The sequence below is a fragment of the Dromaius novaehollandiae genome, chromosome Z, assembly GCF_036370855.1.
Source record: "Dromaius novaehollandiae isolate bDroNov1 chromosome Z, bDroNov1.hap1, whole genome shotgun sequence".
NCBI lineage: Eukaryota > Metazoa > Chordata > Aves > Casuariiformes > Dromaiidae > Dromaius > Dromaius novaehollandiae.
The window spans coordinates 30,020,593-30,033,803 of record NC_088132.1 but is presented as its reverse complement, the minus strand read 5'-3'; the positions used below and the strand labels follow the sequence as shown (position 1 = coordinate 30,033,803).

Below are 13,211 nucleotides of genomic sequence, written 5' to 3'. Positions count from 1 at the left end.
TAAAACTGCAGTATTTGCAAAATGTGGAAGTTCTATTTCTATTGTGCCAACTGGTAATGAGGTAAAAAACTTTTAAATGGGAGAAGTTAATACAGGTAGTTAGACAGTTCAGTTGAAAACTTGTTTTGTCCTGGAAATGGGGGATTGAACTGGGTCTTTAACCTGGATTCTGCTTAAGTTATTTTCATCTTGTATTTTCACGTTTCTTCTGAACAGAAGTAGTAGTTTATTACATTTTGATGGGTAGTTTTACTTAAAATTTGTGTACTGTTGCTAGAAGAATAGAGTCCTAATTTTGATTTGATTCTAGTGTTGTAATACTTCTGCTAATGATGATAAAACTGCAGCCCGGGTTCAAGTAATGAATTGTATGCATGCAGCATTTCTTATGTTGAGGGCAGCTCTTTGCTTAGTTGCTCTTTTCCCACCTGGTTAGGAATGCATATTTCTAAACTCAGACAGGAATAATGTTTCTGTGCATGAATAAGCAGTTTGCATTTTCAGTGGACACTGGGTTTTAGCTATAAACACATCCAGTTTGTTTTTCTTGAACACGAATCTCAGCACCATCTCTCTCAACTTTCCCCCTCTCAACTAGGTGGGTTTTTTTATTTTTTTTATTATATTTTTTCTTTGAGAACGTGTTTATATATCCTGTAACTCAGGAAGGGTAGGGATGATACTGATTGTTATTTCTAAAGTATACAGTGAACATTTGGCTTTCAGTTACTTTTGGACATACCTGTCTGTCCTGTTACTGAAGGATAATAGCAAGTCACAGAACCTGATAGACTTAAATTTTAGAAACCCTGTTGTCTTGATAGACTGAGCTTTTGGGAAGGAAATCCTTTTTGTGGTGTATCTTAATAAGAAAGGAAACAGAGCGTGCACAAAGAAGTAATGATTTCCTTTAGTTTGTTTAGAAAGTAAAACCTAATTTTTGTTCTCATGGTTTTATCAGGACTGATATCACACTAAGTTATATGCAGAATGGTATCTGCTCATCATTGTATTTAAAGCACAGAGGCTCCTAACATTTTCTATGTTTGAAAATTCACTCTGGATTTTAGTTTGAGAGTATCGATTTCTTTTGCTTTTCAGGCTACATTATCTTAAAACAGATTTTTTTTAAACTTTTCCAGCTGTGAATGCAGTATCCTTGGGAAAAAACGGAGTAGTAGAACTGATGTTTAAGATCATTGGCCCTTTCAGTAAAAAGAACACTAGCCTTATGAAGTAAGTAAAGTCTTTTTAATATAGCGCGTGGAAAAGCTTTAAAACTCATATTTGACAGTTAAAGAGAGGTGGGAAGGAGAACTACAAATCTGACTTTCTAAGTTTATCCAGTGCAGTAACGCAAAATATTTGAATATCTAGTTACAGTACAAGTTAAAGGATAGAGGTGTTATATTTTTTGTCTCTAATATTCCTGCATAGAAATCGTACCCACAGGTATCCTCAAATCAGGACAAACAGATCAAGACAATCCTAACATTCTTAAAACTGTTGAATTTGCTCCCAGCTCTCCTTTGTGTTTTCACAGTGACACTGTGTGTTTTATTTTATAATAGAATTTCCTTTGCATTACACTTCCAAGCAATTACATGGTTTCTCAGGATAAAAACATCCACCACAGAACAGTAAACACCAGGAATATATGTCTAGTGCACTACTGTGTGAATAAAATTTTGAATGGGTACCTTAAAGTGGTGCCTTTGGCGGCTTCTGCTGTGCGGGTAGTGATTTTAGGTTAAAAATGAGTAACTCGTCTATCCTGTTCATCAGATACTTTTCACGAATGTTCCTAAATGACTGTTTTTTGTATACCAGTCTTCCGCTTGATCTTATTGGAGATGGCTCTTTATTTATACACTACCAACCTCTTGAAGTGCATACCTGTGGAAAACTGAACTTTCATCTGTCTACTGAAATAATAATATCATGTTGCTAGATTCTAACTTCAGTACAAATTAGTGTTCTGTCTTCTAAATCTTGTAGACATGGTTATTGAAATACTTCAAAAAAAAAAAAAAAGGAGAAAAAAAATAACTCCTGCCCCTTTAACCCCAGCTAAAATTTAACATATGAACTTACTATTCCATGATGTGAGTAATCATGATATCCTTATTTATGGTGTGAGATCAGATGCGTGAAGTCTATCTTTACAAAGAAGGTAAAAATAAGTGTATAGGTTTTCTAGTTGTATGTCCTGAGATAGTTGAGGCAAGACCTTTGTATACAAAAAAATTTTATACCGATGATTTTTGTTATTGTAGTACCTTTGAGCATTACTCCTAAATACATTCATATACTACCAATTTTAACCTATAGTTTTCTAAAATGGTGTCCTTCATTATACAGAAGTAGCTTATTACGCTGCTAGCATAAAAACATGGGTTTCAGAGATCTCCTGTTGAATGTGATTCATAAACATTACATTATCACTGATAGTGTGGGGTTTTTTGCAAAGACTGGAAATTCATATAGCCATTGTATCAATATTTTTAACTTTCACTGTCAGGTTTCATATCTCAGAGACCATGATATTTCAATAAAACCAAATTTTTAGGGTAAAGTCTCATACAGTGCAACCAGGAAAACAGACACTAAAGAAATGTGAGCTGTAAAACTTTTTGTATAGCTTTACAATGTTGTAGATGAAGTTTACTAGTTGTTTGTTGTTTGTCTTTTCTTGTTATGTTGACAGGGTTGCTTTAGACACACTTGCTGCATTGCTAAAATCAAGTAAGTGTTTCACTACAAGAAACTGTTCTTCTAGTTGAGATATATATGTGTATGCAAATATATATAATGAAAAAAGTAAAACTAACACTGAGTCTGTGGCCAAAACAAAATCAAGTCCAGAAAGCTTAGAATTAAGGCAATGGTTTCATCTGCATTCCCTGATGCTTTAGTGTTTGTGTGTGTGCGCACGTCTGTATTTAATAATTAGTTACTGTCTCTTCAATTATGTAGCAGAAAGGCTACCAAGTTTCTGCAGAACTGGTCTGGATCCAAGGTGGAGAAATACCTCTTACAGTCACTCACCTCCACCCTTCAGCAGTGGTCACCCATGCCGTAACTCCTACTCATCTTCCTCACGCACACACCTTATGTGACCAGAAATACCAGCGGGATGACAGGAGATAATACAGGGTTTCTTCTGGTGCCCTTCTGACTAATCAGGTCCTGGGTCCTAAAGCCGAGTCTGTTGGGCTGCCTGTGGTCAGCATCAAGGGTGAGGAAATGATCGTTCCTGGGCATTGGCCGTCTGAGCCGACAGCAGAGGATCCCAACAAACGTCATCGCTGCCGATCTCACGTCAAGATTATAATGCACAAGGAATTATAAACTCATTCTCTCTCAACAATTGTGTAAAAGCTACAGCAGTCCCAGTAATTCTAGTGTAGTCAGAGAAGAACTCAGCAATGATCGTGTTTGCAGAAAACAGTTTCAGACGCACAGTAGGCAACTCCACTTCATGTAGAGTGCTGTGTTTTCTCAAGTTTGATCAGAGTGATTTACTAATTTGGGGATTTCTTCTTGAGAAATCGAGGAAAGGAAACATTTCAGGATTACCATTGGCGTCCTGTTCTGTAAATTTTTGGACAAATTTAAATATTGAGGAAATAAAATGTTGCAAAGCATGTAAGGAAAGCAGGAGCTCTTGACTGACACGCTTGCATTTATTTTGATAAGCGTTATTTAGTCCTGAGAGATTTTGGCATTTTATGCACCTACACTTTTTATGTCACATTCCATAACAGTGTTCATCTCTGGTGCATGGAGTCCAGTTGTCATACTGAATATTCCACATAAATTGAGTTTTTAAACTAAGCCCCAACTAAAACAAACACATAGTGAGTGAATGTAGAACTCTTGTCTATTTTTGTGAAATTGTGTTATAACACTCCTTGCTTTTCCTGCAATTGCTGGAAGCTTTCTGGGGAGAAGAAGAAAAAAAAAAAAAAAAAAAAAAGAAAAAAAGCTTATCTAATTTCAAATATCTCATTCCATTGGTAGTTTTTTTTGAGGAGGAGAAGAAAAGAGAGTTAGAAAATCTATATAAATTATAATCTGCCATTTTGTAGATTCATAATCAGATTATAATGATTTTAATGGCTTTAAGAAAAACAGAACAGCAGAACTTTGTAAGTTTGAGTTTGTCAGAACTGGATTCTTCATGGGGTTGCACAAGTTCTGTACTACTTGGGGTAGAAATATTTTGAGTTTATCGTATTTGAGTGACAGTTCCTGGAATACTACACGGAGTATAAACAGTAAAACAGTTTGTTTCAAGTCTTGTGTTTACACAAGGTGTATGGACAGTGATGGATATTCTAGAAACACTTTTTTCTTAAATTTGCTAGCTGACAGTATCTTACGCTTACCAGTACGTGTAATAAACACTGCTCTTTTGGTAAATCATGAAAATTAAATGCAACAGTATCCTGAGGAATGAAGGATACAGTACTGGGTTCAGTCATTCAGCCATTTCTCATGAGAGTAATAGTTCCTGTATCTGTTCTCTTGAAAATGATACTTATGCACACAATTTTGTAAAGCAGTAGAAGACAGTAATGCAATGCAAAACAAATAACACGAGGAAGGGATGTTGCTACTTAATAAATTACTACTATGATTTAAATGTAGCACATCCAAATTTGCTATCTATTGATATATGTGTTATTCATGTGTCTTTAACAAAAGAGTACTAAAAATATTTAGTGTTCATTTTTCAAAACAAATTTATGTATAAAATGGGCTTTTAATTTTAAAAAAAAGTTGGAAATCATCAATTTTAAGGCATTTACCATCTTGGAGCAAGAATGATTACCCTGTTATAACAAACCTATATATTTCTAAAATACCTATGGAAATTCTACTAATCACTGTTATATTGATTCAAAATATTTTGCATATTGCATATTTTGCTTATAGACATTTGTCTACAGGCATTGACATATAGAAGTCAATCCCTTTTTAAGTATCGTTCCCAATAGCAATAAGGAGTTGTTCAAAATTTGTGCGTGGAGGGGGGGAAACAACACCTGCCTTGGACAGCTAACCTAAATAGGTTTCTTAGAATGACTTAATTAAATCTTTGGTGATACTGACAGGGCAGAAAAATTGCAGGATTGTAAGAAATGTCTAGAAAATATGAAAGCGTACTTTTGGAGTTTTCACATCTATGTCAATATATAACTGCTAAATGTGGCTGAAATACTACTTTAAATGATAACATAATTCAGTAAGTTGAGTAAAAAGAATTAAACTTTGATCTGAAAATAATACTGAAAATATGATGATAATAAAGTCCTTACAGAATTTTTAATTTACTTCCTAACTTCTTTTTTGTTAAGAGACAAACGCCAGGAGAGCAGTAGACAGAGGATATGTACATGTGCTGTTAACGATTTATGTAGATTGGCACCGTCATGATAGTCGACACAGATATATGCTGATACGTAAAGGCATTTTACAATGCATTAAAAGTGCTACAAACATCAAATTAGGAAGGAAAGCATTCATTGATGCCAATGGGATGAAAATTCTTTACAACACTTCACAAGTAAGTTTATCTCCTTTTTTATTGTTGTTGCATTTTAAGCTTTAAAAATACTTTGTGACCTCAAATTTATCATTATTAATTTATTAGCTATTTGTGCTCATTCTTGATTGTGGGGTTATGGAGAAAATTCTGTACTTGACTAAAGTGGAAGAAAAGGGTACAGGATGACATTCATGTTTTAGTGTTACTCATGTGTGGCTATCTCTGGGAGGGGCTGTTGATCTTCTGAAAAAATATCTTTCTATTGTGAAGATAGGGGTTTGGAAAAGGTGAATTTGAGTTGGTGAAAGTTCCTCTAGCCTTCAAAGGAGGCATAAGCAAAAGTTGTTTTAAGTAGCAGCATAAAATACTTAGTGAATTCAAAAAGTCTATAAAGCAAATGCAATTTGACTATTGGTTTGAGATCCCTTTCTCCGTTAATTCCTGTTAATAGGAGTGCCTTGCAGTAAGAACTCTTGATCCACTCGTCAACACATCCAGCCTAATAATGAGAAAATGTTTTCCTAAAAATCGTCTTCCTTTACCTACTATTAAAAGTGCTTTCCACTTCCAACTGCCAGTTATTCCTGCTAACGGTCCTGTGGCTCAGCTGTACAGTTTGCCTCCTGAAGGTATAGTCATTTTACAGTATTTTGTCTTTGAATTTATCTAACCTTCCTCTGTGTAGGGTGGAATCAATTACAATTGTTCGTGAACTTCTCCACTAAAATTTTGACTCTGGTGAGGTTCTTCTCACCTAGCAAAGGATCTGTGACCATTAGAGGGGAGCATGAATTTCTAATGCTAAATTTCAGCTGATGACAAATTTGCCTGCCTATATGTGGTTATGTTTCTGGAGATACAATATAAAAACAAACCAGGAGCTGAAAAGTGGTTTTCATCTAACTCTGAGCTGTAAAGCACAGGCTGTATCTATTCATCTGCAAACTGAAGAATTTTTTTTTTTTTTTAACTCACTTAGCACACAGAAGAATGTGTGTGATTCCTTAATTTCTTTCTGTTAATCTGATAAACTGGATGTACGGAATTTAGATTAACCTGTGCCGTTTGAGGCATTAATATTAAACCATTGTGGTTATTCCTTCATCTGTATGGTGAGAAGTAGAGCTGCTTACAGAACTATGGCAGTCTCTTAGGTAACACTAGTCTGCAAAGTATTAGCTTGGTGCTTTGTAGGAAACGGATTCGTCTGATTGTGATTTCCTCTCATTATTTTTGGATAACTAATGATTTTTCAGATATCTGGAAATAGTACTTGGGTGAGCAACTGATGAAGTTGCTGTGGGGACGTTAATCCAAAATAAAGAGGTGAAGCTGCACTTTTAATATCTTTCTATTCATAGTATTTTCTGAAGGAAAATATGATCATAGTCTGAAAGAAGACAAGTATCTGTTTGAGATTCATATAGGATGGCATCAAACTGCAGGATTTTAAAGTCTGTTTATATTTTGTCTTCAAAATAGGAAATAAATTTTGAAGCATCTTCCAAAATCCACAGAAATTTCTACTTAATACAGTATTTTGATAGCCGTAATACGTTTTTTCAGAAACTTCGTATTCTGTTGAAGTAGACTACCGATCATTTCTCTTTCCAGCGGTTTTTAATCTATAAACACAGAAGCAGAAACCTAAGGAAATAGGCTACATCTCTTTAAACTTTTCTATTAGAAGAGGTGCAGAATGGTCTGTAAGGGTACTATCTGAATTTATTTAAAGTACAATTTTGTAGAGTCAGCATTGTAAAAGCAGTAAGTGTAATCATTCTGAATACCTTAGCAAATCAGTATATTTTGTTAATGTCCTAAGTGAGCCTTCTACTAACAATCAACAAATCTCTTGCACTGAAAACCCTCTTTAAAAAAAAAAAAGCAAACTGTGTGATATTTCTAGAAGATCAGATTTGTCACTAGTGATTAGGACATCCATCAGAGTAACTGACTAGTGCCCATTTCTGCATATCACGGAGTGATTTTTAGCCCAGTACTCGTTAGTTGTCATGTAAACAATTAATTTGCTTCACCTTTTTTTGTTCAAGTTTCAAAGTATTACATCTCTAGATCAAATACAGACTGGTGATCTAAATATTTCCGCACATGTAGGAAGTAACTTCTTCCTGTATATATTTGGAGTAAAGTTTAGTTCCAAAATGGCTATGTTAAGTTGTTGCAGTGACCACTCAGCTCCAGTATCTTGCTTACTGGGAGAAATCTCCATTGATGGTTTCTGACTTATTTTTAATTTTAGACTCCTTAGGCTAGACTAAAAACATTGTGAAAGGGGTGCTTTGTCCCACCATTCTGTGATACCGGGTCACTATCAGCTGATATGACAGAAAATTTTCCTTTTTTCTTTTTTGGACTTGCACATTACTACTTGCTTTGGGAAAAGGTGTCAGGGCCATCTCATTTTGTGCTGAGCTGAGGCTGTACTGAGATGTTCTGGCACCGAACAGCAGACTTGGCACATCTAGGTTGTTAAGCATTTCTAATAGACATGTGCTATTTTGGGGTGGATGGGGGGGATGGATATGTAGAATGGAGTATGCAGTATTGCCAAACAATCTTAGTTTTGTAAATCTGGTAACCGTTACTAAAGCTTCCAGGGTTTCACAGGACTTTTAACTAGTTGGTTTTGCCTTTTTTCAATTGGTAAGTAAAAAATATATAAATCCAGATGATTGATTAAACATATGGTTCTTTTTTCTATTTTGAGCTTATATATTATATTAAATTTATAATCTGCCTTAGAGAACTTTTTTATATATCACAGTGGATGACGTAGTGGATGAAAGTGATGACAATGATGATGCTGAAGCAGAATCAGAAATTGAAACTGAAAATGAAGATGACAAGGACCAACATTTTAAGGTCGGTAGGAGATGAAATTTAAAGACAAAACTGAGGCACAACTGCTGTTGCTTGAGTTGTGTATACAGCCATATGGTTTAAACATTAGTAGAATGTGGGGAGGTTTTTCTAAAAAAAAAATTTCTAAAATAAAAAAAATCATCTGAAATTTAAGGAAGTTGGGTGCTGTTTGAAAACATGAACCTTTGTTGTTCAGATTGCATCAGGATTTTTATCAAAATCTGTTTGCTTCACACTTGATTTGGCTGGAGTGGGATGGAGCAGAACTGCAAACTGCTTTTTCAGTGTTCTGTTCCCAACTTGCATTTCCCTCAGCCCTCTCTTCTCTACTGCCTACTGTACTCGGTTTGTAGGAGTTACTCCAGCTTTTTCCATTATTCTGACCTGGTATTGAGTAGGTCAAGTTGACTTTGAAGTTCAGCCAGCTCTATAGATAGAGACGAGACCTCTGACTGTTGTGTCACTTTGGGAAGGTCTCGTTCTGTTCTTCAGCTGCCAGTCGGGACGGGAAAGGACATTCAGTCAGAACTGCCCTATTTTGTATTTGTATGTTATGTAGATGCAGAAGTTGATTGAATCATCTTCCCACTAACTGGAATCACAACTTTGATTTCAGGCTCTCTTCTCATGAGTCCTGATGAAGGGATTGTCTTTAAAGAAGCCATTATTCCTTTGTCACTGCAGTCAGATGAAATCTCCACCTTTCACGTTGCAATGGTTGCATTATGCATAATCTCTTGTAACGGGTAGTCTAATATCTGTGCATAATACATTTGGATGAAAGCAAGAAAACTGCTAGATTTGTAATGTTTCCGTTGAAATGGAGGTTTTGGCAGACCAATAAGATTGAGCTGCTTAAATCCTCATGATGAAATGTGCTGTTCAGCTAATTTTAAAATAATACTGAGTCATGTCATAATCACGTTCATGTCAAAAGCAGAGGCTGCATATCATAATTTTAGAAGTTAATTCATCCCAAATGCAAGCTTGATTTATTTTGTTGCTCTTTTCAGAATGATGATATTGAGACTGATATTAATAAACTGAAACCTAGACAGGAATTGGGGCGACCCATAGAAGAACTGAAAATATATGAGCAATTTTTCCTAGAACTTTCGGAAAACTTTCAGGTAAAGTATAGGATTCCCAGTGCATCCCTCATAATGAGAAGTAGACTCTGGAATATATTTTGACGTTCTTTTTTGTGGATAGAGTTATTCTAGTGCAAAAAAAAAGGCAGAGCGGTTCTAGAGCTACATATGAGGGTGCTATACAGTGAGTTATTTAGTTTCTGGTTATGTTACTTCAAGCTGATATTAGAACTCAGAAGGAGACTGGGGGCAAATCAAACATAAAGGAAAACTTTTTTTAATGTCTTGTTATAGCACATGGGAAAGTAAAATATAAGAAAGGACATAAGGTATTTCTGACAAAGATTTGTTATATCAGCTATGTCCTTAAATGCTGTGTACCTACTGAAAGCAGTGATTTACAAAATCTGGAGAACGGCATTGACTTGAAAGTTTATTGTTGGCAAACTACTTTTTTTACTGTTTTGACTCTGTCTTCTTGGAAAAGATGAAACTTCATTGCCTTGTTTATGTAGGTTTACAACACAATAACTATCTTCTTTAAATGAAACTTATTTTGGGTTACTGCAAAGCATACCTCTGAAATAACGTAGGAAGAAAGCTTCTGTTATAAATGAGCTTCTTAGAAGTGTTTACTTGGGGGGGAAAAATCCAAGAATCGAGGTTTGTTTTTGTTTCCTTTTAGGAATGTGACTTAGTCTCCAAGGAGCCAAAGCCTTTTCGATCTGATGCAAATCTGGGTGGGCCTATTGTTGTTCCTACAGCAGGAGAGGAGCACTGTGCAGAAGCACGCTCATCAGTAAAAGAAATGTCTCTGAAGGAGAGCAATTCTTTATTGACAGAGGACTACAATATAAGGCCAGCCTTTCTGGAACTGCCAAAGAAAGATAGTAACAAAGACAGTAGTTTACATCAGCAAAACGATCAAAGGAAGCTGCTGCCATCGTGCCAGTGTCTAAGCCAAGAAATTGTGAAAGGCTTGGACAGAATCACTTTGCAGAACAGTGCAAAAAATGAACAATATTATGGTGCGGGGTGTGTAATAAAGAAGGAAAACAAAAGTAGCCTTACTGCACTTGCTTGTAGTAAACCTTGCGAACATGTTTCACCCTGTGGAAGTAGCCTCTTTGAGGCATCATCTGTCCAGCTGGGAAAACTATGCTGCACTGGGGTGGATTCTGAGGAAGATGATGACTCTGGCTCAAGTTCATCAGGGGAACAAGTGATGCTTGAAGTTTCTGATGTATCACCAGTTCATGACTCTGATCTTTATATTGAAATGGTAAAATCCACAAAGTCTATCCCTGAATATTCAGAAGTGGCCTACCCAGATTATTTTGGCCATATTCCACCCCCATTTAAGGAACCTATTCTGGAAAGGCCTTACGGGGTGCAGAGGTGAGTTAAAATTCTTTGTTGTTGTTATTGTGGTTCCCTTGAGAAATAATCTTTAGGCTGAGATTAACGGGAAGCTCACCTTCCATGTATACAATTTTTACTTTGGCATATAAAACTATTTTCAGTGAAAATCAGTTTGAAGGTAGGTGAGTCAGTATTAATCAACGCAAAGCCACAAATAAGAACAAAATCTGATTCTAGAATTGCTAGGTCTAATTCTGTAATTCCAATTTCTGAACACTAAGTTTACTTTCTACTCTCCATTTTTTTGCCCCCCTTGCCTTTTCCCCCATCCAAATCTTGGAATTTGTAAAAATTTCTTACCGTTTCCAAGATCAGAAGAAGGAAGCTAGAGATGCGATGCTTTCTAACTCGCTGTTTAACTACAGAATATCATACTTGCCAAAGAATTTTGGCATATTTTATCAAGCAAAAAGAATGAGAACTCTGAAAGCTTGTGGACATAATGGTGTATTGACAGTTTATCACCTGATACTTTGTGTTGGGAGCTTTCCTCTGTGTTGTCTGTGAATTAAGGACACAGTCTGGTTGTATGTGAAAAATTTCTTCTACTTGTCCTCTTCTTGGAAGAGCTGTAGCAGCACTGAAGTGAGCGTATGCTAAGCTGTTGATGTGTTCGGTGTTGGTGTTTTTCGAAGGTAACTAACACCTCCTTCAGGCCTTTTGAAAGACAGGTCAGTGGGGTTTTTTAGATACTTCAGTTCTTCTTTCTCCTGTGCCAACAAAGCTGTCTTTTAGCAAAATGTAATGTGAACAAATTCAGTGATTAATGTGTTTAAGTATTTGTTTTTAATACTTGTAATAGAAGAGTATCTAGAAATAGCAACCACTGAGGATGCTGTCATGTTATATGCTGCATAAGCAAAGAATGAAAAAAACATCGCCAACACATCTCTTGGTGAACAAATAAATGGGTATTAAAAGAAGATAAAGGGAAATAACTGTAAAAATAATTTGCAAAGACTGTACGAAGAGCTAGCTCATATGCATAGAAGTGAGTTACTATAAGGACAAATGAATGTTTTAGAAGAACATGTAATAGTAGTTACAAGACCTTGCTATTTGCTTAGTTATTAGATTGAATGCTTTCAGCTTTATACTTGCAACTTTAACCAGTTTCATGAGATTCTTCATATCTATGTTTTGTTCTTGATTAAGATGATGTTTCTTTCTGAAACAAGGTGGTATAATTACAATACTTTGGCAGTTTCATATCTGTCATTAAAAAAAGTGATCTTTCCTAGAAAATGACCAGGTATTGAAACACAAATGACATTATATTACTGTTACTACATGTGTTCTTACTAAAGAGCCCTGCTCACTGTTGAGAGTAAAGAATCTATATACTTATTTTTAAGATGGATTCAACTGATCTAGAAATGAGCTTGGCATTTTCTGACTCGAGACAGAACAGTATTTTAAGAAAATTTTACATGTTTTCACGAGTTTTAGTAATACTTAATCATTCTGCATATTCCTGAGTAATCTTACACTGGGTGAGATCTTTAAAATCAGGAAAAATCGGAATTGTCATTCTAGTGCTCATTCTTCTAAGAAATGGATCAAAGCACTGTGTTAACTGTGCCTTCTGACCAACAAACCTACCTGTATGCTCATGCATAGAGCTGATTTCTAAACCATGAGGTTAATTATAGTGGCTTTTTTTTTTCCACTTTAAAGTATTTTATTTTTGGTGAAGTATATTTTTAACATTGAAAGTAACCGTTTACTTCCTCCGTGGAGCAAGAATGGAATTTCCTGTAACACTGCTAAATTTGGTTCAAAAATCCTTTTTCGCCTTTTTAAGATACACGATTGTAAGAATTCAGTTTTCTGCTAATGACTCCGTCTTGTTACTGCGATGTAATGAATTTCTGAGAAGAGCACCCTTTTAAAAGGGGCCTGATCTTTTTAGGCATTTATACTTTGTAGAAAGGTGGTGAAAATGAATTTTGTCAAAGATATGGAGAAGTGTTGAAAGTCTTCTAGAAAGCTGCATCTAAATCCTGCTGGCATTCAATGGGATTTATGTTCACCTTATTGCAAGCGATTAGTGCACCTCCTTTCAGCTAGAAAACGAAGCATTGCATTAATCTGTCCTCACTGTAATTTAAGCAAGCCTTGCAGGGTTTATAGCTGAGTGTGCTTTGTTTGGTCTTGCGATATGCCAGGATATGCAGTGTTTCCTAGTTTGTGTCTTGAAGCACTTTGGGATTTTTGTTTACCTTTAGCAATATGGAGTTTTTACCAAATGTTTCGCC

General features: G+C 35.6%; 1 protein-coding gene across 8 annotated transcripts in view; it reads left to right on the top strand.

Annotated features, from left to right (window-relative positions):
* LOC112978752 (ATP/GTP binding carboxypeptidase 1) overlaps nucleotides 1-13,211 on the top strand; it is a 72,098-nt gene that overhangs the window by 29,160 nt on the left and 29,727 nt on the right. For all 8 annotated transcript variants that reach the window (XR_010386247.1, XM_026092431.2, XM_064502374.1 and 5 more), the window contains 7 exons: nucleotides 1,143-1,236; nucleotides 2,708-2,745; nucleotides 5,364-5,572; nucleotides 6,006-6,183; nucleotides 8,343-8,440; nucleotides 9,454-9,570; nucleotides 10,217-10,929. Coding sequence is in view for 7 of the 8 variants with exons in the window: in XM_026092431.2 (XP_025948216.1) it covers nucleotides 1,143-1,236; nucleotides 2,708-2,745; nucleotides 5,364-5,572; nucleotides 6,006-6,183; nucleotides 8,343-8,440; nucleotides 9,454-9,570; nucleotides 10,217-10,929 (1,447 nt within the window). In the remaining variant the exon portion in view is untranslated. The remainder of the gene's footprint in view (nucleotides 1-1,142; nucleotides 1,237-2,707; nucleotides 2,746-5,363; nucleotides 5,573-6,005; nucleotides 6,184-8,342; nucleotides 8,441-9,453; nucleotides 9,571-10,216; nucleotides 10,930-13,211) is intronic.